The sequence below is a fragment of the Crinia signifera genome, chromosome 11 (genome assembly GCF_055691185.1).
Source record: "Crinia signifera chromosome 11, ASM5569118v1, whole genome shotgun sequence".
NCBI classification, from domain to species: Eukaryota; Metazoa; Chordata; class Amphibia; order Anura; family Myobatrachidae; genus Crinia; species Crinia signifera.
This window is the reverse complement of record NC_139227.1, coordinates 99155507-99180032: the sequence shown is the minus strand read 5'-3', so window position 1 is coordinate 99180032 and position 24526 is coordinate 99155507. Positions and strand designations below refer to the sequence as shown.

Here is a 24526-nt window from a genome sequence, read left to right as displayed (position 1 = left end):
TGGCAGGCCGGATTCCCCAACAGCACTGATTGGTGTCACACGGGTTATTAGCCGGCGTCACCCTGGTCTGATCGTGCCAGAGATGATAATTGTTCTCATTAGCAGCGTTTAGTACTTACATTCTCACCGTTCTGGTATAAATGGTTGACAATCACTAGGTCGGCCACAAATTGCTGATAGTGATTAGGTCGACACCTAAAAATGGTCGACCTATTCTATGTCAACAGTGACTGAAGGTCAACACAAGCAAAATCTTGACATGAACATGGACGACACATGATAAGGACAACACAAAATTTTCATGATTTTTTTGATGTCTGTCAACATACAGTGTGTCGGCATGGACACAGTAGAAGTCTATGCTTTGGGCATGGTACCACACTGCTCTCAGCACAGTGAAACCCTAGTGGACATGGTGGGGGGGATATATTAAAGTATGAACAAGTCGGTGAAAAACTAATGTCGACATTTTGCTTGTGGTGGTCTTCTGACAATGTCCACCTAGAGTATGTCAACTATTTTTAGGTGTCAACCTACTCATTGTCGACTGGGTATGCATTCTTGTTTGTCTGTGTAATTGGAAAGGTTTTATTTATTTTGTTTTCAGAGATTCTAAATCATTGTAAATGGTGTAATCAGAACCTTATAAACGACTGGGCCTGTCCAACCGCCGGGAAAGGACCTCTCTGGCCAGGGAGCAGTGAAGGTCACCCTGATTCCAGCTTGTACAAGCTGCCTGGCCTGTGGCCTCCCCCACAGAGGCAGATAGCAGACAGGGGTGATGAGGGGCAGTTCCTGAGGGGGGGTAGAACAGATAAGAGCCGAGGTCACTAATAACCCCACATAACAGGCCGTGCAACGCCTCTCCTCGCTGGCATGTGCCATCCCTAGGAGATCCTGTGCTTTTGACCTGCTAAGACTGGTTACATATAATCTTGGTAATCCAATTAGTGTTTTCTCAGCAGGTGTAACACTTGGCATGCTTCTCCTAGGTGCGGACAGTCCACATAGCTGCAACAATATGGGCGGGGGGCACTGTGCAAGGGACAGTCTGCTAATTACACACCCCTTCTTGTTAAGCAGAAATCCCATTATCCGGGTCAGGCAGACAAGGCATTGATGCTTCTGCAGTTAATAGGCACCACGTGATGGGTTCAGGGCACAACGCGGATGGTACACTACATGCACCAATGCCAATCACTGGCCTCTGTGTATTGCACGCTGCAGCATTTCTGACCAAGCTTCTGACTTATTGCTGAAGTTTTATGGGGTTTTTTTTTTGCCATTTGTAAAGTACAGGGCAAGAGTTTAACCCTTTCATGTCTGGGCTCTTCCTCTAGCTCTCAGGGGGTGCAATGGATAATTTTATGCTTACAGGTTTCATTATTGGAATATGCTAATATTCTAGACAAACTATTTTTTTACCAGGTGTTTCTATAGCGCACACATGTTCCGCAGCGCTGTACAGAGACTATTTGTCCATTATCAGTAGTCCCAGCCCCAGTGGAGCTTACACTCTACCACATATATATATATACGCACATTCGCGCTAGGGATAATTCTGTTGGGCGCTTAATTAAACTACCAGAATATTTTCGAATTGTGGGAGAAAACAAGAGTACCTAGAGCCTTGATGGCTATCCTTTGGCCCTCCAGATGTTTTTAAACTACACATCCCAGCATGCTCTGCTCCAGTTTTTCTATTTTGGCCATGCTAAATCTGATGCAGAGCATGCTGGGATGTGTAGTTAAACAACGGCTGGAGTGTCAAGGTTAGCCATCAAGGATCTAGAGTTAACCCATGCAAGCAGAAGGGAGAACATACAAACTTCACACTGGGCAGTGGTGGGAATTTAAAACATGACCTGAGTGCTGTGAGACCAGTAATGCTAACCAATTAACCGCCCGTGCTGCCCATAGATATGTATAGATAGATACATATGGTGCCAGGGTACTTGCCCCCTCTAATAAAACAATGTAAATGGGGACACTTGTCCTCCTCAGCTGCTGACCAGAAACTGTAGAAAAAAGAAATAATAAATAAATATCAGTCCAATGACAGAGGCACAAAGACAATGTAGTCATTTCAAAAATTCTAAAGTGTATTGGGCATCGCATAATCGATTATGCAGTGTCTGTGTGCACTCCAAATTCCAATATATCAGTCCAATGAAAGATTGGACTGATATATTGGATTTTGGAGTGCACCAGACCAAAGATGTTGTCATATTGTATAATTACAGTTGTTAGTGTAGGACTTGCAGTGAAATGGGGTCCCTTGGCGATGGGCTGCAAGCTTGAATGCATTGTTCAATTCATGAACTAAAACCCTATTTTTTATTTAATTGATTATTTGAATGTTAAGGTGAGTTTATTATGGTGCGTGCTGGGCTCCCTGTATGTACTAGAGTGCGTGGTCACAGGCCACTGCACCCCAGCCTGGGAAGTGTGGGTGCTGTTTGCACCACATTCTTAGAAATGGTGAGTGCGGTGGTACATCTGTATCTATCTATAAATATAATATACCATACCTTCTAAAGAGAAAGTGGAGAAGATGAACACTACAACCAATCAGCTTTTACCTCTATATTCAGCGCAGTTTGTATAATGACTGCTAGAAGCTGATTGGATGCTTCTCTTGATAAGATTGGGCACATTTACCCCTTGTGCAAAAGCAATGTCTGCATGTCTGTCACTGGTGTCTGGGTATCTCACCCCATCTGTTTGTCTTGCAGGGGCACCCTCGGCCCAAGTCTTCATGCCAGCGCTCTCTCCCACCATGGAGGAAGGCAACATTGTGAAATGGTTGAAAAAGGAAGGTGAGCAGGTCCAGTAATACCCTCTTTCATGGGTAACTCATGGTTATTCCTATGCATGGTGCCGATTTATAAATGAGAATACCCAGATATGAGCCAGTTGATTCTCTATGAATTGACTATTTTTTTATGAATCTGGGTTAAACATGGTTATGCCGCCTGCAGAGGCTGTGACGCACCAGCAGAGGGCACTGTAACATAATAGAATCAGCCTCTTCTTGGTTCATCTATTTTGACAATTTCAGAACATTTAACCCATAGTATAATGTTTCATGTGTACACAGAAAAGCACAGTCTGGGGATGAGAGACAATCGTTTTATGGTTGCAGGGATTCGATTTCAGGTCTCGCTTAAATTGCAGACGCAGTGCCCTCAGCACGGCATGCCCAGTCCTGCCCCTGTTTAGAAGTGGCTAACCAAACATGCGCACGGGTCCAGCCACATGGACGCTGGGCCCATTTACTGCGCTCGCCCTTCAGCTGCGCACCAGATACTGGTTTGGGTGATGTTCTCCATCATTAACTGTATTATTGGTTGTTTTGGTCCTACACAAAACAAATATAGGTGCAAATCTGACTATAACAGACATAGTGGCTGCCCAAATTGCCCTGCATTGGGTTATAGGTTATGATGGAACATAGTTAGCTTTACAGGTCTTATATCTTTGTATGTTTTATGTATTTGCTATTTTCATTCTTCCAATTCTGCTAGTGGCTGACTTGATGGATTAATATCCCTTCCATAGGGGGGGTTTCTGCTGGTGTTAGACTAATAGACGGCAGACCAACTCCTGTGTACACACAAGTGATTATGTTGCACTTCTGCTCTTTTAGACATCTTACATGTACTGTGCATGCAATGAAAACATAATATTATTATTATTATTATGCCTCATTTATATGGCGCCACGACGGATCCGCAGCACCCTATTACAGAGTATATAACCCAGGAGACAGTGACTGACAGCTGTATACAATAGAGGACAAGTACAGGGCACATACCCATAGCTGCATCAGCAGAGGACACTGACATAAGTATCGGGGCAGAGAACAAGGGATCTGCAGCTCCCTATTACATAGTACATAACCCAGGAGAAAGTGACTTACAGCTGAATACAAAAGAGGACAAGTACAGGGCACATAACCATAGCTGCATCAGCAGAGGACACGGACATAAGTATCAGGGGGCAGAGAACAAGGGGTCTGCAGCTCCCTATTACAGAGTATATAACCCAGGAGACAGTGACTTACAGCTAAATACAATAGAGGACAAGTACAGGGCACATAGCCATAGCTGCATCAGCAGAGGACACTGACATAAGTATCAGGGGGCAGAGAACAAGGGGTCTGCAGCTCCCTATTACAGAGTATATAACCCAGGAGATAGTGACTTACAGCTGAATACAATAGAGGACCAGTACAGGGCACATAACCATAGCTGCATCAGCAGACACCAGTGACATAAGTATCGGGGCAGAGAACAGGATTTGGTGCCATCAAAAATGGTTCGTCAGAAGGACAAGTGTAAGAGGGCCCTGCTCGTGAGAACTTACATGATATTGATGCCATTGGACACAAGGTGCTTTTATCTATCTAGTGAGCAGCCCAAGAGCGCAGAATCTCCATTAATGTTAAGGACCAGTGATCCCTATGGCAGTGACGTGAATGCAGGTGACTTGTTCACATTGTACAGACTCCGCTCCACGGTTTATTTCTCTTATTGCTGACAACGTGTGGGAGCTAAACTTCACATAAGGAGACAGCTTGTGTGAGCTTGTTGTAGAGATGCTTGCATGCTAATTGGGGAATCTGGATGGTGTGCAATATATATTCACTTACTACATTTCCATAAAACATACAAAAGGTTCCCTCTGTAGTCCTATCACACAAACAAGCGCAGGGAGAGGCTGATTCCCGGTGGGGGTGGGGGGGGGCGGGGGGCTGTCAGATGGTTTATGGAATGGTGCTAAGTATTCCGCTCTGTGCGGGTTCACACATCCGCTGCGGTTATTGCCTTCTCAGCCGCTAACTAACAAACATCTGACCAGCGCGCTTCAAGTAGAACACGTGATTTCTTCTGGATTCATTCCCACCTTGCCTTCAAATCCTTTACACCCGGATTTTGCAGAATCGCTCAGTGATTTTCCCTGTCGCATTAATGCGTGACCAGTGTAACCAATCGTTTTCCTGAAAGTGCAGCTCTAAAAATGCGTCTCTAAAGCGCACGTCTTCACTTCCGCTCTCCGTTTTCCCATCACGTGTGTGCGATAGATTTCTAAAGCGCGGCTGCGGAGGTATGGGCTAGTAGTGTCTAGCGTAGCACCCTGCATATTTCACAACCCTGTGCAGCTCCTATTCCCTGCCTGTGATGTCGCCCTCTGCTGAGGTGCTTCTAGCACAGTGTGGTCTGTATTTCAGCACTGATATACAGAACAGACATGTGCTAGGAGCACCACAGCAGGGAAGAGGATGGGTTTTCAAAGATGTTTTAGTGTTAGTAAAGGTCTTGATATATGGGTTCCATGCAGATGTATGTACAGCATGCCTGTGTATAAGTCTACCATGCCGTAATGAGACAACATGGGGTTTATCCGCTACGAGAGAGATGGCAGTTTATCGCCCGGGTTGGAGACTTATAGAAATGATCAGTCGGGGTTGTTTCTGAGAACTTACTACTATGTAATGAATGTCATGATGCAGAATATATTTTAAATGAGAAGAGTCCCCTGGTCACAGACCCAAACCCCCCCCCCCCCCCCCCATCCAGCATCACTAGAAACCAGTAGTATATGTTGGCACTGAACCTTGGTTCTAGCCATCACCTATGCTGACACTTTTTCCATCTTCTCGCAGGTGATCTGGTAAATGCAGGAGATGCGCTGTGTGACATCGAGACGGACAAGGCCGTGGTCACCATGGAGTCCAGTGATGACGGAGTACTGGCCAAGATTCTGGTAAGCGGCATTGCGTCTGGAGCGATGCAGTTACCCCCGCTCCCTTGCTTGGCCTGGCTCTGATCTCAGGCTTTTTGTCCTGCCTCTTTGTTGCTGCGAGAGGTCTCCTGTTCTACCCGGCTGCTCTGTCCCTGCTGGCTATCAGCAAAGCCTCACACTAGCCCAAAGCAAAGCCCTTCTCCGAGGCTGTTCCTGCATGCATCGAAGGATCTGACACTGCCGGGACAGCCCTTAAAGTACAACAGGCCTGGACAACATAAGCTTCTGTAACACAGCATTGCTATTCTGCGTGGGTTGGGTCTGTGTTTGCTGTGCAGAGCTGGGCTTTCAGCATGAATACCATTACAACCCCCAGAAGGGGAATCTGGATTATGTGGCATGTGCTATGTGCATTACGCCCCACTACTGGTGAACACCATCCTGTACCTCTATGCAGCGACCGTTCACCTCGTCTGTCTGGAAGCTGGTGTATTCTACCTGTGTTATTCCCCAGACTGTGCGATCTGGCCATTTAAATCTCGTTCTGGTGTCAGGCAGCAGAAACCAGCCCAGTGTTATTGACGCAGTCATTAAGCCTTTGTAGCCTTTGAGACTTGGAGAACGCATTGATGTATAGTCCTGCGTATCGGCAAATTGCGGTCAGGGGTGATGTATAATAGGCAGCTAGGATTGTAGTGCTTGCTCTTAAAAGGAATCTTGGCACGTCAGCAGGCTTCACTGTCCAAGGCGACCATTTTTGAGGGGTTTTACGTAACAAAACAAAAACAAATGACCACCAATAACATCACTGTGATGGAAAAGCGTTCATACAATCGTGCGAATATCCAGCAAGAGAGTGACATGTCAGCTTCTACTTATTAAATGTGTATATGCCGTGAATATATAAATAATATGTAGATATATTTATAGAAATAGATGTGACATTTGCTGAGATCCCTACTTCTATAAGAGCTGTGATTGCCGCTGTTAGATGTAACAAACGAGCAAAATTACTTTAATCCTGTTAGTGCCAACATCTGTGAGAGATTGCTTAAAATATCCACTAAAAATACCAGCGTCGCTCACATTTGTTAAATCCAAATATAATATATTTTTAACATAACATTCTTGATCTCCATTTTATAAAGTAAACTTTACAGGTCGTTTTAATAAATAACAATGTTTGATTGCCAATTTTGAAACCTATTTTGACAAATTCCCTTGGCACTCTAAGGTTTAATCAATATGGCAGCATCCAGAGAGCAACGTCTGCTTTTCTGCCTACAGCTGCAGGATACAACGGAGGAAGACAAGTAGACTTATAGTCCAAACCGAATGTTGTTTATTCTTTCCTGTATTTGCCTCTTAGCACTCCCCCCCCCCCCCCCCCCCCCCGGGCTTGGAGCGTCTCCATGTATAACTTAATGCGGATCCCAAATAAGCTGGTGGTGAAATCCTCTGGCATTGCCTAGCAAGGAAAGCATAGCTCCCGGGGACTACCCCAGCACTGTTGGGAAACACATCCTCAGGTTGTAGCGGGCGGGCAGGGGGACCTATCTCAGGCACGTCGGCTCGGATGACCCCCTTGTCCTTGCCTGGGAATGGCACTGGGAGTTCTGTCACTACGTATCCCCCGGAGAGGGGAGGATCTCCTCCTGGCATCCTGTTTTTTTGACACTTGATGAAATATTTAGTGTACGGCTGACATTACCGCTGCTTGCTTGTCAATCAGGGTGTAAGATGAGCTGCAAATGGAAACAAAATCTGTCCTTATTTAAAGAGACGGAATGTTGGGGGCAGGGGTGTCAGCATTTGATCTTTCAGGGGAACATCTTGTTAAAAAGCGGCTAACTTATTTATTTGTCCCTCTAAGTGCCTTTTCGGATGCTGATCCTTCTGTTGCTCACTGCCATACATGCCGCGCTGTGCCCGCTAGGTTGTAATGGAGCTGTCCTGTAAGATGAAGCCGCTGTAATGATGCCTCTGCGTGTATTGTGGCACCGAGCTATTGCATATATTATATAGTACTAGAACTGTACTTGTAGCTAAAGCTGTGCTTTAGGGGGTTGTGCTCTCAATGTAATGAGGACAGTCACCTTCTTGACCAGTTGTTAGTTATGTAGCAGTAATGGGAAGGTGCAAATATAGGACCGGATTCAGGAAGCATCATATAGTATGCTGAGCTGCTCACAGCAATTCTTAGCAATGTAAATGTAGGAGGAGCTGCACACCATCCTCTGCCCAACCCTCTGCCAGCATACCACCCTCTGCCTGCATACCGCACTTACCTGCACACCATCCTCTGCCCAACCCCCTGCCAGCATACCACCCTCTGCCTGCATACCGCCCTTACCTGCACACCATCCTCTGCCCAACCTAACCTACCGCCCCTCCTGCACACCATCCTCTGCCCAACCCACTGCCAGCATACCACCCTCTGCCCAACCCCCTGCCAGCATACCACCCTCTGCCTGCATACCGCCCCTGCCTGCACACCATCCTCTACCCAACCCCCTGCCAGCATACCACCCTCTGTCCAGCCCCCTGCCTGCACACCATCCTCTGCCCAACGTCCTGCCTGCATACTGACCTCTGCCCAACCCCTCTGCCTGCATACCGCCCTTACCTGCACACCATCCTCTGCCCAACCTAACCTACCGCCCCTGCCTGCACACCATCCTCTGCCCAACCCCCTGCCAGCATACCACCCTCTGCCTGCATACCACCCTTACCTGCACACCATCCTCTGCCCAACCTAACCTACCATCCCTGCCTGCTCACCATCCTCTGCCCAACCCCCTACCAGCATACCACCCTCTGCCTGCATACCGCCCCTGCCTGCACACCATCCTCTGCCCAACCCCCTGCCAGCATACCACCCTCTGCCTGCATACCGCCCTTACCTGCACACCACCCTCTGCCCAACCCCCTGCCAGCATACCACCCTCTGCCTGCATACCGCCCCTGCCTGCACACCATCCTCTGCCCAACCCCCTGCCTGCATACCGCCCTTACCTGCACACCATCCTCTGCCCAACCTAACCTACCGCCCCTGCCTGCACACCATCCTCTGCCCAACCCCCTGCCAGCCTACCACCCCTGCCTGCATACCGCCCTTACCTGCACACCATCCTCTGCCCAACCTAACCTACCGCCCCTGCCTGCACACCATCCTCTGCCCAACCCCCTGCCAGCATACCACACCTGCCTGCATACCACCCTCTGTCCAGCCCCCTGCCTGCACACCATCCTCTGCCCAACCCACTGCCAGCATACCATCCTCTGCCTGCATACCGCCCCTGCCTGCACACCATCCTCTGCCCAACCCCCTACCAGCATACCACCCTCTGCCTGCATACCGCCCTTACCTGCACACCATCCTCTGCCCAACCTAACCTACCGCCCCTGCCTGCTCACCATCCTCTGCCCAACCCCCTGCCAGCCTACCACCCCTGCCTGGATACTACCCTCTGTCCAGCCCCCTGCCTGCACACCATCCTCTGCCCAACGTCCTGCCTGCATACTGACCTCTGCCCAACCCACTGCCTGCATACCGCCCTTACCTGCACACCATCCTCTGCCCAACCTAACCTACCGCCCCTGCCTGCACACCATCCACTGCCCAACCCCCTGCCAGCCTACCACCCCTGCCAGCATACCACCCTCTGCCTGCATACCGCCCTTACCTGCACACCATCCTCTGCCCAACCTAACCTACCGCCCCTGCCTGCACACCATCCTCTGCCCAACCCTCTGCCAGCCTACCACCCCTGCCAGCATACCACCCTCTGCCTGCATACCACCCTTACCTGCACACCATCCTCTGCCCAACCTAACCTACCACCCCTGCCTGCACACCATCCTCTACCCAACCCCCTGCCAGCCTACCACCCCTGCCTGCATACCACCATCTGTCCAGCCCCCTGCCTGCACACCATCCTCTGCCCAACGTCCTGCCTGCATACTGACCTCTGCCCAACCCCCTGCCTGCATACCGCCCTTACCTGCACACCATCCTCTGCCCAACCTAACCTACCGCCCCTGCCTGCACACCATCCTCTGCCCAACCCCCTGCCAGCCTACCACCCCTGCCAGCATACCACCCTCTGCCTGCATACCGCCCTTACCTGCACACCATCCTATGCCCAACCCAACCTACCACCCCTGCCTGCACACCATCCTCTACCCAACCCCCTGCCAGCCTACCACCCCTGCCAGCATACCACCCTCTGCCTGCATACCGCCCTTACCTGCACACCATCCTATGCCCAACCCAACCTACCGCCCCTGCCTGCACACCATCCTCTGCCCAACCCCCTGCCAGCCTACCACCCCTGCCTGGATACCACCCTCTGTCCAGCCCCCTGCCTGCACACCATCCTCTGCCCAACGTCCTGCCTGCATACTGACCTCTTCCCAACCCCCTGCCTGCATACCGCCCTTACCTGCACACCATCCTCTGCCCAACCTAACCTACCGCCCCTGCCTGCACACCATCCTCTGCCCAACCCCCTGCCAGCCTACCACCCCTGCCAGCATACCACCCTCTGCCTGCATACCGCCCTTACCTGCACACCATCCTATGCCCAACCCAACCTACCGCCCCTGCCTGCACACCATCCTCTGCCCAACCCCCTGCCAGCCTACCACCCCTGCCAGCATACCACCCTCTGCCTGCATACCGCCCTTACCTGCACACCATCCTATGCCCAACCCAACCTACCGCCCCTGCCTGCACACCATCCTCTACCCAACCCCCTGCCAGCCTACCACCCCTGCCAGCATACCACCCTCTGCCTGCATACCACCCTTACCTGCACACCATCCTCTGCCCAACCTAACCTACCACCCCTGCCTGCACACCATCCTCTGCCCAACCCAACCTACCGCCCCTGCCTGCACACCATCCTCTGCCCAACCCCCTGCCAGCCTACCACCCCTGCCTGGATACCACCCTCTGTCCAGCCCCCTGCCTGCACACCATCCTCTGCCCAACGTCCTGCCTGCATACTGACCTCTGCCCAACCCCCTGCCTGCATACCGCCCTTACCTGCACACCATCCTCTGCCCAACCTAACCTACCGCCCCTGCCTGCACACCATCCTCTGCCCAACCCTCTGCCAGCCTACCACCCCTGCCAGCATACCACCCTCTGCCTGCATACCACCCTTACCTGCACACCATCCTCTGCCCAACCTAACCTACCACCCCTGCCTGCACACCATCCTCTACCCAACCCCCTGCCAGCCTACCACCCCTGCCTGCACACCATCCTCTGCCCAACGTCCTGCCTGCATACTGACCTCTGCCCAACCCACTGCCTGCATACCGCCCTTACCTGCACACCATCCTATGCCCAACCCAACCTACCGCCCCTGCCTGCACACCATCCTCTGCCCAACCCCCTGCCAGCCTACCACCCCTGCCTGGATACCACCCTCTGTCCAGCCCCCTGCCTGCACACCATCCTCTGCCCAACGTCCTGCCTGCATACTGACCTCTGCCCAACCCCTCTGCCTGCATAACGCCCTTACCTGCACACCATCCTCTGCCCAACCTAACCTTCCGCCCCTGCCTGCACACCATCCTCTGCCCAACCCCCTGCCAGCCTACCACCCCTGCCAGCATACCACCCTCTGCCTGCATACCGCCCTTACCTGCACACCATCCTCTGCCCAACCTAACCTACCGTCCCTGCCTGCACACCATCCTCTACCCAACCTCCTGCCAGCCTACCACCCCTGCCTGCATACCACTATTTGTCCAGCCCCCTGCCTGCACACCATCCTCTGCCCAACGTCTTGCCTGCATACTGACCTCTGCCCAACCCCCTGCCTGCATACCGCCCTTACCTGCACACCATCCTCTGCCCAACCCAACCTACCGCCCCTGCCTGCACACCATCCTCTGCCCAACCCCCTTCCTGCATACCACCCTCTATCCAGCCCCCTGCCTGCACACCATCCTCTGCCTAACGTCCTGCCTGCATACTGACCTCTTCCCAACCCCCTGCCTGCATACCGCCCTTACCTGCACACCATCCTCTGCCCAACCCAACCTACCGCCCCTGCCTGCGCACCATCCTCTGCCCAACCCCCTTCCTGCCTACCACCCCTGCCTGCATACCACCCTCTATCCAGCCCCCTGCCTGCATTTCACGCTCTGCCCAACGTCCTGCCTGCATACTGACCTCTGCCCAACCCCCTGCCTGCATACTGACCTCTGCCCAACCCCCTGCCTGCAAACCGCCCTTACCTGCACACCATCCTCTGCCCAACCCAACCTACCGCCCCTGCCTGCACACCATCCTCTGCCCAACCCCCTTCCTGCATACCACCCTCTATCCAGCCCCCTGCCTGCACACCATCCTCTGCCCAACGTCCTGCCTGCATACTGACCTCTGCCCAACCCCCTGCCTGCATACCGCCCTTACCTGCACACCATCCTCTGCCCAACCCAACCTACCGCCCCTGCCTGCACACCATCCTCTGCCCAACCCCCTTCCTGCCTACCACCCCTGCTTGCATACCACCCTCTATCCAGCCCCCTGCCTGCATTTCACTCTCTGCCCAACGTCCTGCCTGCATACTGACCTCTGCCCAACCCCCTGCCTGCATGCCACCCTCTGCCCAACCTAACATACCACCCCTGCCTGCATACCACCCCTGCCTGCATACCATCCTCTGCCAAACCCACTGCCTGCACATCATCCTCTGACCAACCCTCTGCCTGCATTCCACCCTCTGCCCTACCCAACTTACTGCCCCTGCCTGCATACCACCCTCTATCCAGCCCCCTGCTTGCATTCCGCTCTCTGCCCAATGTCCTGCCTGCATACTGCCCTCTGCCCAACCTTCTGCCCGCATACTGCTCGCTACCCAACCGTCTGCCTTTATACCGACCCCCTGCCTGCATTCCACCCCCTGCCTGCATACCGCCCACTGCCCAACCCCCTGCCTGCATACCACCCTCTGCCCAACCCCCTGCCCGCATACCGCCCGCTGCCCAACCTTCTGCCTATATACCGACCCCTGCCTGCATACCACACTCTGCCCAACCTCCTGTCTGCATTCCACCCCCTGCCTGCATACTGCCCGCTGCCCAACCTACTGCCTATATACCAACCCCTGCCTGCATACCACCCGCTTCCCAACCCCCTGCCTGCATACCACCCGCTGCCCAACCTACTGCCTGCATGCCTCCCTCTGCCTGCGTACTGCCCTCTGTTCAAACTCCTACCTGCATACTGCTCTTTTCACAACCTCCTGCCTGCATACCGCCATCTCCCTGTATACAACCCTCTGCCCAACCTCCTGCCTGCATGCTGCCCCCTGCCTGCATTCTGCCAGTAAGGCAGAGGCATTCACTTGATAGTGATGCAATTGCAGGATGGGTAGAACACTCCTGCGTATACACAGTTCCCTGATAATTTGGGTAATGTAGACACTGCAGTCCGTTCCTTCCCAGCCGCTGCTGGTCACTGGCACGCTGCTGTGGGAGGTGCCATGATGCACCATTAATGTCACCTGGGTGGATTTGCATAGTAAACCGCTTAAGAGAACGAGCACAACTAATTTTTTTTTTTTGTTGTTGTTGCTACAAACTTGGGTGTCTTTCTGAATAACACAATAGCCGCCATGAAGCAATCTTTAAGTGGCTGTTTGGGCATTTTTAAATGTTTAAGTGCAAAATCCCCCTTTAGAAATGACTTCGCTTTGTGGCCCGCACATACCGAGGTAATTGCACCTCATGCCTCACTGAAGTCCCTAATGAATTGCTAGGTTGCATTTGGAGGCGGAGCATTGTTGTGCCGGTGAAAGCTGCCATGACAGTCTGGCCCGATCTGCTCATTTGTGTGTTTTAGTTATTCCTCTCCATAATTAGTTATTCCCCGCCTGCTTCCAGCTGCTGTGCTGCCTCTGTACTTCCATGTGTGAGGTTCAGCGCCATACTGAAAGCTGAAAGCTTTGGGATTGTTGTTGCAAATTTAATGTCTGAATTCCTGCTGCACATTTTGTGTGTGTGTGATTTAATGTGCCGTCTGCCGCTGCGCGCCTCGCTCTTCTGCTTAATCTGTCCCGGGAGACCTGCCTATTGCTCCTGATATACTGTGTTGTGCTTCTGCTCGCTTCAACATTTCCCCTCCTTATTATCTATCATTTGCACGTTGCCGCAATTGGTCCGCTGCGGTGTTCATAGTGGGCGAAGAGAACCATATTAAACAGGCGACAGGTGGCGAATAATACAGAAATACTCTGTACAATATTTATATAATGGCTGGCGTATAGAGCCTTCCTGACCCGGCAAATGAGAACCAGAATCCATTCTTAATAGTACTAGACTTAGATTGTTGCAGTGGTGATGCGGCAATACCCGTCACTGCAATTTCGGCAAGAGGTGTCGTCTTCAGGCGTCTCCTGCTACATTGCATATTAATTAGTTGTACCTCTGTGGCTGTGTGATACTGTATAGCTATCGGACACCTTGGTAATCTATTCATTGATGGATAAACCTTACACGTGGATATTTAGCATGGTTTGTTCTGTGATTGTTGCGTGCGCTACTCCAATATGTTGGCGCGATATCCACAGTTCTGGTTTCTTTAGTAAGGTGATAGCTTACATAAATACCTGAGATACTTGGCCAATAGCGTTCTCCCCAATTATAGCTTTGCATTAGTGTTGTGTGTGATTGATAGCAGTGCCGCCAGTCTGACGGAGTGTTTGTCCATATAGGATAATCTGCAGCCAGTGTCACTAGATCAATAGCACCTATTCATCAGATCTGATACCAGGCCAGCAGCACAACGATCAATACAGTCTCATCCCTGCCACAATCTGCTCATCCTGTGGATCCTGCAGATCTCTACAAACTCTCCCCCAGCTGCTATCTATACACACTGTACCCAGATCTGGGCAGATGGTCTCCTAGCCGGGTAACTAGATGCTAATGCATACATGTGTGTTACGCTACCTGTGCCCACAGCCAACACAGAACGGCTTCTGTTCCAGCTCCAGGACTGGGGATCATGGGAAATGGAGGAAGAATATCCGCTTCTGACGCTGGTTCTTTAAACATCATAAATATACAACTCATTTTTTTTTTTGTGCACTTAAGAAGCTTTATTCCAATACAATCCCAATAATGAGACAAATGGCAATTTAAACCTTTCAAGCAATAAATTATTTCTTTATAATACTTTGCATTTCCCAGCTGTCAAATTAACATTTTGGAAAGCACCGGTTTCAACCAAATAACCACGTGGCAAGGGGGAACGGCGGGGTATACGGGTAACGGATCTCCCCAAGTGTTCTTGTAGCAGAAGTGTTGTCATTTTGGCGCTGCCATATTATATGCGGGTAATGGCCAGACAGTATGGGCATGCATTCATGTTAGAATGGTTAGCGCTTCGTCATGTGAAACATGCAATTAAACATCATATGGATGGAACTCGTCATTCGCCAGATTTTACAGAACGATCATTTCATAGGAGCGCGCTCAGCATTTTAATTGTTTAGGGACTGAAATGGCTCAGTGGGCTTAATGTATCCCCCACCCCCCAGTTCTCTTCCCTTTTATCGTATGATTGTTTGGAATCATCACTTTCAGAAAAATTCCGATTCTAAACCGCAGGGGGGAGGAGGAACCGTTTCTGTATCATAAACTGCAGAATCGCACAAAGCCTCAGAAATGCTAAATTCAAGGATTGCATTCAGTCGGGTTACTAGGCCGTATTCATAAAGCCTTGTGTGTGTTCACCGCCGGTTCTATAGCTGCGTTATACATTAAAGAGAAGCATTGAAGATCTATACCATGAAGGTAAAAAGGTATAGGGGAGAGACGCTGTGTGTACTCCTGATTACAGGGCTAGTATAGGGGAGACGCTGTGCACACACCTGATTACAGGGCTAGTATAGGAGAGACGCTGTGTGTACACCTGCTTACAGTGCTACTATAGGGGAGATGCTGTGCGTACACCTGATTACAGGGCTAGTATAGGGGAGACGCTGTGCGTACACCTGCTTACAGGGCTAGTATAGGGCAGATGCTGTGCGTACACCTGCTTACAGGGCTAGTATAGGGGAGAGACGCTGTGCGTACACCTGCTTACAGGGCTAGTATAGGGCAGATGCTGTGCGTACACCTGCTTACAGGGCTAGTATAGGGCAGACGCTGTGCGTACACCTGCTTACAGTGCTACTATAGGGGAGACGCTGTGCGTACACCTGATTACAGGGCTAGTATAGGGGAGACGCTGTGCGTACACCTGCTTACAGGGCTAGTATAGGGCAGATGCTGTGCGTACACCTGCTTACAGGGCTAGTATAGGGGAGATGCTGTGCGTACACCTGCTTACAGTGCTACTATAGGGGAGATGCTGTGCACACACCTGATTACAGGGCTAGTATAGGGGAGAGACGCTGTGCATACACCTGCTTACAGTGCTACTATAGGGGGAGACGCTGTGCGTACACCTGATTACAGGGCTAGTATAGGGCAGACACTGTGCACACACCTGCTTACAGGGCTAGTATAGGGGAGACGCTGTGCGTACACCTGCTTACAGGGCTAGTATGGGGGAGACGCTGTGCGTACACCTGATTACAGGGCTAGTATAGGGGAGAGACGCTGTGCGTACACCTGCTTACAGTGCTACTATAGGGGAGACGCTGTGCGTACACCTGATTACAGGGCTAGTATAGGGGAGACGCTGTGCGTACACCTGATTACAGGGCTAGTATAGGGGAGACGCTGTGCGTACACCCGATTACAGGGCTAGTATAGGGGAGACGCTGTGCGTACACCCGATTACAGGGCTAGTATAGGGGAGACGCTGTGCGTACACCCGATTACAGGGCTAGTATAGGGGAGACGCTGTGCGTACACCCGATTACAGGGCTAGTATAGGGGAGACGCTGTGCGTACACCCGATTACAGGGCTAGTATAGGGGAGACGCTGTGCGTGCACCCGATTACAGGGCTAGTATAGGGGAGACGCTGTGTGTGCACCCGATTACAGGGCTAGTATAGGGGAGACGCTGTGTGTGCACCCGATTACAGGGCTAGTATAGGGGAGACGCTGTGCGTACACCTGCTTACAGGGCTAGTATAGGGGAGACGCTGTGCGTACACCTGCTTACTGGGCTAGTATAGAGGAGACGCTGTGCGTACACCTGATTACAGGGCTAGTATAGAGGAGACGCTGTGTGTACACCTGCTTACAGGGCTAGTATAGGGGAGACGCTGTGCGTACACCTGCTTACAGGGCTAGTATAGGGGAGACTCTGTGCGTACACCTGCTTACAGGGCTAGTATAGGTGAGACGCTGTGCGTACACCTGCTTACAGGGCTAGTATAGGGGAGACGCTGTGCGTACACCTGCTTACAGGGCTAGTATAGGGGAGACGTTGTGCGTACACCTGCTTACAGGGCTAGTATAGGGGAGACGCTGTGCGTACACCTGCTTACAGGGCTAGTATATTGAGACGCTGTGCGTACACCTGCTTACAGGGCTAGTATAGGGGAGACGCTGTGCGTACACCTGCTTACAGGGCTACTATAGGGGAGACGCTGTGCGTACACCTGCTTACAGGGCTAGTATAGGGGAGACGCTGTGCGTACACCTGATTACAGGGCTAGTATAGGAGAGACGCTGTGTGTACACCTGCTTACAGTGCTACTATAGGGGAGACGCTGTGCGTACACCTGATTACAGGGCTAGTATAGGGCAGACGCTGTGCGTACACCTGATTACAGGGCTAGTATAGGGGAGACGCTGTGCACACACCTGATTACAGGGCTAGTATAGGAGAGACGCTGTGTGTACACCTGCTTACAGTGCTACTATAGGGGAGACGCTGTGCGTACACCTGATTACAGGGCTAGTATAGGGGAGACGCTGTGCGTACACCTGATTACAGGGCTAGTATAGGGGAGACGCTGTGTGTACATCTGACTACAGGGCTAGTATAGGGGGGATGCTGTGTGTACACCTGATTACAGGGCTAGTATAGGGGGGATGCTGTCCACACACCTGCTTACAGGGCTAGTATAGGGGAGACGCTCTGTGTACATCTGATTACAGGGCTAGTATAGGGGGGATGCTGTGCGTACACCTGATTACAGGGCTAGTATAAGGGAGACGCTCTGTGTACATCTGATTACAGGGCTAGTATAGGGGGAGAGGCTGTGCACACATCTGATTACAGGGCTAGTTTAGGGGAGACGCTGTACATACACCTGCTTACAGGGCTAGTATAGGGGAGACGCTGTGCATACACCTGCTTACAGGGCTAGTATAGGCGAGACGCTGTGCGTACACCTAATTACAGGGCTAGTATAGGAGAGACGCTGTGCGTACACCTGATTACAGGGATAGTATAGGGGAGACGCTGTGTGTACACCCGATTACAGGGCTAGTATAGGGGAGATGCTGTGTGTATACCCGATTACAGGGCTAGTATAGGGGAGACGCTGTGTGTACACCTGATTACAGGGCTAGTATAGGGGAGACGCTGTGTGTACACCTGATTACAGGGCTAGTATAGGGGAGATGCTGTGTGTACACACGATTACAGGGCTAGTATAGGGGAGACGCTGTGCGTACACCTGCTTACAGGGCTAGTATAGGGGAGATGCTGTGCGTACACCTGCTTACAGGGCTAGTATAGGGGAGATGCTGTGTGTACACCTGATTACAGGGCTAGTATATAGACAATGTGTGTACACCTGCTTATATTGGTATGGGTGTACAATACACTGTATTGGAGCAGATGACCTCTGTGTATCCTGTTAGCTATAGCATTTATAATACTGTAGATATTTGATATCTTCTCCCATTTGCCGAGGCCGTAGGTTAGATGTAAATGTAACCAATGTTTTCTGCTTAAAGGTGGAAGAAGGCAGCAAGAATGTGCGGCTTGGTTCGCTGATCGCGCTTCTCGTGGATGAAGGGCAGGACTGGACCCAAGTGGAGATTCCCAGCTCCCCTCCACCAATCACAGCTCCTGCCATGGCCGATGTGATCGTGACACCACAGAAGGCTCCAGCTCAGCCTGGGAAGCTCGGGTACGTGTTCCTCTTTGGCGCAGGCTATAGTCCGTCTAGTAGGTGGGTGATGCAGGGTCTCTGGTACCAACATGGGTGATCTGCTCACTGCTAGATTACAGTAACAACGTTGTGTATATGAGGATCCCTATATATATATATAATGTAGTGCCTCACCTTATATGTTCCTCTAATTACTGGGGAAACTAGTATTATTCTGGTAATACTGTATACAGGGCTAACCAATAACTGTGTATGCCACGGACCAACACCTGTACTCCTTCTTACAGGAGTAATATAGAGTGTAATATAGAGGTGAATATGGATCTGTATATGCAATCTCTAGCTATGCAAATGCAGGCGTGGGTTTCCTCCAGGTGCTCCGGTCCCTGACATACTGGGTTATCTCCCCTTGCTTGTGTGGGTTTTCTCTGGGTGTTCCAGTCCCTGACATACGAGGTTATCTCAACATGCTTGCGTGGGTTTACTTTGCATGCTCTGGTCCCTGACATACTGGGATTTCTCCTCTTGCGTGTGTGGGTTTCCTCTGGGTGTTCCAGTCCCCGACATACAAGGCTATCTCAACATGCTTGCGCGGGTTTCCTCCGCTTGCTCTGGTCCCTGACATACTGGGTTATCTCCCTGTGCCTGTGGGTTTCCTCTGAGTGCTCTGGTCTGACACTACTGGGTTATTCTCCCCGTGCTCGTGTGGATCTCCTCTGGGTACTCCGGTCCCTGACATATGCGGTTATCTCCCCATGCTAGCGTGGGTTTCCTGTGGGTGCTGCAGTCCCTGACATACTGGGCTATCTCCCAGTGCTTATGTGGGTTTCCTCCAGGTGCTCCGGTCCTTGGCTTACTGGGCTATCTCCCCTTGTTTGAGTGGGTTTTTTCTGGGTGCACGGTTCCTGATATATTGGGATATCTCTCTGTGCTTGCGTGGGTTTCCTCCAGGTGCTCCGATCCCTAACATACTCTTTTTTCTCCCCTTGATTGATTGGTTTTTCTCTGGGTGATCTGGTCCCTGGCTTATTGGGCTTTCTCAGTGCTTGTGTGGGTTTTATCTGGGTGCTCTGGTCCCTGACACATTGGGATATCTCCCCTTGCTTGAGAGGGTTTCCTCCCGTTGCTCCGGTACCTGACATACTGGACTATACCTCTCCGTGCTTGCGTGGGTTTCCTCTTAAAGCTCTGGTTCCTGACATACTAGGTCATCTCCCCTTGCTTGCGTGGGTTTCCTCTTAAAGCTCTGTTTCCTCCCACACTTTGGAAATGCTCTGGTAGGTTAATTGGCTAAAATGCCTTCCTATAGATGTATTCAGGCTGTTGGTCCCAAGTTACACTTTCTGATTAGCGCACGGCTGCAGCGAGGATTATATACTCAGGCTGTATCTCCCATGCCCAATGCTTGCCGCTTCCTTCCTGCTCATACACGCAAGCATCCAGCAGATCCGCCTCGTGGCCACCGAGATGAGTGAGAATCACAAGTGTTTATTTTAATTGAGGCCCAGAGCCAGCTCCGTGGGAATGGAGCGAGCGCCGCTAATGACGCGCATCCAACTGTCTTGTAGTTCATTATCCTCGGTGCCAGAGCACAGACTCCGCTAGCCCAGGGCAGCGCTGGCAAGACTGGAACCTAAAAATCACACTGAAAAGGTCATGTGCGTGCCGCTGCCAGTCTGTGTCACTGGTGGTGTGTACAGATTAGCGTCAGCTGCGGCTCAGCCTTATACCTTGTATGGCAGTGTATAATGTGATCTGACCATAGCGCTGCATCAGTCATGTTACGGGTTGATGTGATTATGAATGTCCTAAGTCTTCATTGCACAAATAGTGGATTTGGGGTTTATATACATTGACGGACTGCTGCTAGACCACGCAATGGGAACAATGAGGGTTGTAGTTCTGCCGTGGGTGGCATACTGAGGGTTCTAGACTGACCTTGTGTCTGTACAGAGAGTATGCTTGGCACAATTTTCTATTCTACATTCCTACTGGGATGGCAAAGTAGGAACAAGGCAGTTTAAAAAAAAAAAATATGAAAAACTCACGATTATACTTTTCCATCTCAGCCTTTTTTCATGTTGATCTTTTGACCATGTCGACCTATTGACCGTGTGTTTCTGTGTGCACTGTAGCGGCATCTCACCATAGAGATTAGTGTTCATTCTAGCACCCGCTATCTTTGAAAATCCATGCAGTTCCTCTTCCCTGCCTGGGGTGTCACTGTCTGCTGTGGTGCTTCTAGCACAGTGTGGTCTGTATATCAGCACTGATATGCAAACCAGACCTGTGCTAGAAACACCACAGCAGACAGGGACACCCCAGGCAGGGAAGAGGAACTGCATGGGTTTTCAAAGATACCGGGTGCTAGAATGAACACTAGAGATGGTTGGTATCTGTGATTATACCGCTCTTACACTGTAGCTGTGTATCACCATAGAGATGGTTGGTACCTGTGATTATACCACTCTTGCACTGTAGCGGTGTCTCACCATAAAGATGGTTGGTATTTGTGATTATACCGCTCTTACACTGTAGCGATGTCTCACCATAGAGATGGTTGGTATCTGTGATTATACCGCTCTTACACTGTAGTGGTGTCTCACCATAGAGACGGTTGTTATCTGTGATTATACCGCTCTTGCTCTGTAGCGGTGTCCCACCATAGAGACGGTTGGTATCTGTGATAATACCGCTCTTATACGGCCTACACACATGCCGATATTAAGGCATATTCTAAGCAATTTTGCTTAGTTTGGCAAAGTCGCTTTGAAAATGCCCTCACATCGGTGTGTGTGTGTGTGTGTGTGTGTGTGTGTGTGTGTGTGTGTGTGTGGGCTATATCGACAGCAATGCGCGTCTTTGTCGCTGGCCGAGATTGATGAACAGTGTCCATCAATATTGGCATCGGCAGGGTTCTCCCAGCGGAGAACACTGGCACTGTCTGCTTGCTTAGCACACAGAGCTGACAGCTCGCTCTGTGTGTGGGCTGTCAGCTCTGTGTTCTGAGCAGAACGGCCCGACATAGCACAACTAGGTCGACCTACACACATCGGCATGTGTGTAGGGCCCATTACACTGTAGCGGTGTCTCACCATAGAGATGATTGGTATCTGTGATTATACCGCTCTTGCACTGTGATTATACCGCTCTTGCACTGTGATTATACCGCTCTTACACTGTAGCGGTGTCTCACCATAGAGATGGTTGGTATCTGTGATTATACCGCTCTTGCATTGTGATTATACCGCTCTTACACTATAGCGGTGTCTCACCATAGAGACGGTTGATATCTGTGATAATACCTCTCTTACACTGTAGTGGTGTCTCACCATAGAGATGGTTGATATCTGTGATAATACCTCTTACACTGTAGCGGTGTCTCCCCATAGAGACGGTTGATATCTGTGATAATACCTCTCTTACACTGTAGTGGTGTCTCACCATAGAGATGGTTGGTATCTGTGATTATACCGCTCTTGCACTGTGATTATACCGCTCTTACACTGTAGCGGTGTCTCACCATAGAGACGGTTGGTATCTGTGATTATACCGCTCTTACACTGTAGCTGTGTCTCACCATAGAGACGGTTGGTATCTGTGATTATACCGCTCTTACACTGTAGCTGTGTCTCACCATAGAGACGGTTGGTATCTGTGATTATACCGCTCTTGCACTGTGATTATACCGCTCTTACACTGTAGCGGTGTCTCACCATAGAGACGGTTGATATCTGTGATAATACCTCTTACACTGTAGTGGTGTCTCACCATAGAGATGGTTGGTATCTGATTATACCGCTCTTGCACTGTAGCGGTGTCTCACCATAGAGATGGTTGGTATCTGATTATACCGCTCTTGCACTGTAGCGGTGTCTCACCATAGAGACGGTAGTCTATACTTAAAGTATGACCAGTCAAATAATGTATAATGTTCTAGAATGCACTTGATTAAATGTTACTTCAAAGCTGATTTTCCATGGGCACCTTCTCTATTCTTATCACTGAATAGATCGGTAAGAGACTAGGAAGGAGCTGCCGTGTACACAATTATTATTATTCTTATTGTTATCCTTTATTTATATGGCGCCACAAGGGTTCCGCAGCGCCCAGTTACAGCGTTCACATAATCAAACAGGAAAGAACAGTAACTTACAGTTGAAGACCATACAGGACAACTACAGGGTAAATGATTATAGGAACATCAGCCAATTGCTGCAACATAAGTATCCAGGTGGCAGCAAACGGCGTGCTTTGGTACAGTCGAAGACTGCTGAAGTAATAAAGGATAAGCATCGGAGGTAAGAGGTCCCTGCTCGTGAAAGCTTACATTCTAAAGACAGAATGGCTTCCACTGGACAGGCGTCACCTTATTGGTGGTCATTCATAAAGAGGGGAAACACACCAAACTTTGCCTGAAGCTTAAGCGTCTGTTAGAGGAGTTCCCCATTCTGTAGGGAGAACGGAGAAGAGACGTTGCTGCAGAATCATCTAATTGTACACCGTTGTCATTTCAGGGTCCGAATAAGCCCAGCCGCTCGACACATCTTGAGCACACATGGGGTGGATCCAAAAGCTGTTGTTCCCTCCGGCCCCCGTGGGATCATCACAAAGGAGTAAGTGCTGTACGAGCCCGATAAAGGGGACCATGATCTGTATTAGAATTCCGCTCTCTGTGACAGACCCTCATGAATGGAGGCTGAGTGTGAATGTACCATATGAATGCACAGAATGATCTGCACTGGGAATCTGTACACAGGCTATGCACACGTAACTATATGGGTACCTCCGGGCAAATAGAAGTGGTCATCCTTTTCCTTGTATCTTCCTCTTATCTAACCGTCTTTCTTGAATACTATAAAGGCATTGCTGAAAACACAGAACTAAACCAGAAAGCTAAAGCTATAGTACTATATATGTAATGGTAGGAGGACGTAGCCAGACCAGTAACTCATTTGTCCGATTGAGAGAAAACCACTGCGACAGTCTTTCATACCATGTTCCGATGTGTCCACATACATCTAGCCTCCTTACGTGTTAAACAGCCCTTCTAGTAGTCATGCCATGGTGTGCATTTGCATGCAGTTTTTTCTACAGTCTCTTATTGGCAAGACCATGTGACTAGAACACACAAGCAGCTTCTGCTGATTTCAAATGATATGCGCTGTGCCTATATTTTGTGTGCGACGGCTGTATCTGAAATGCTACTTTGGAGTCAGTGGCTGCTTTCCAGCACAACACTGTAACATTGCATTTCAAACGCAGATACAGCCACACTCCCACACAGAATATAGGCATGCTGCATATTTTCATCAGCCGAAGCTACTTGTGCGTCCTATACGCACCAACACAACACAATACTCTTGCCAACACGCTTGGTGATAGTCACGCGTTCTAGGTAGCGCGCAGAGGATAGATGTCTGTGGACACATCTGTGCGTGCTCTACAGTATAAATAACGGTGATGTAACCGCTTCCATCCTCACACGTCTGGGAGGTGCCGACCACTTCTCTCCAACGCCGACAGATTTCTCCGTATTTTTAGATTTTGCCCTTTTTTTATGGTTAAACCTCATGGTGTGAATGTTTCGGTTAACGTCCCCAGGAAAGTAATGATGGAAGTGATATTTTATGTGATATATTATGAAACACTGCTTAAAATAACTTTTAATTATAGCGTTCTCAGTCTTGTGCCACTTTCCCATGCACAGTTTCTGCTGGATGCCTAA

General features: G+C 50.2%; 1 protein-coding gene across 1 annotated transcript in view; it reads left to right on the top strand.

Annotated features, from left to right (window-relative positions):
• The window catches only part of PDHX (pyruvate dehydrogenase complex component X), a 57905-nt gene that overhangs the window by 9761 nt on the left and 23618 nt on the right, over positions 1 to 24526 (top strand). Inside the window, exons 2-5 of the mRNA XM_083163891.1 lie at positions 2736 to 2819; positions 5669 to 5769; positions 18641 to 18816; positions 23316 to 23414. Coding sequence (XP_083020017.1) covers positions 2736 to 2819; positions 5669 to 5769; positions 18641 to 18816; positions 23316 to 23414 — 460 coding nt within the window. The remainder of the gene's footprint in view (positions 1 to 2735; positions 2820 to 5668; positions 5770 to 18640; positions 18817 to 23315; positions 23415 to 24526) is intronic.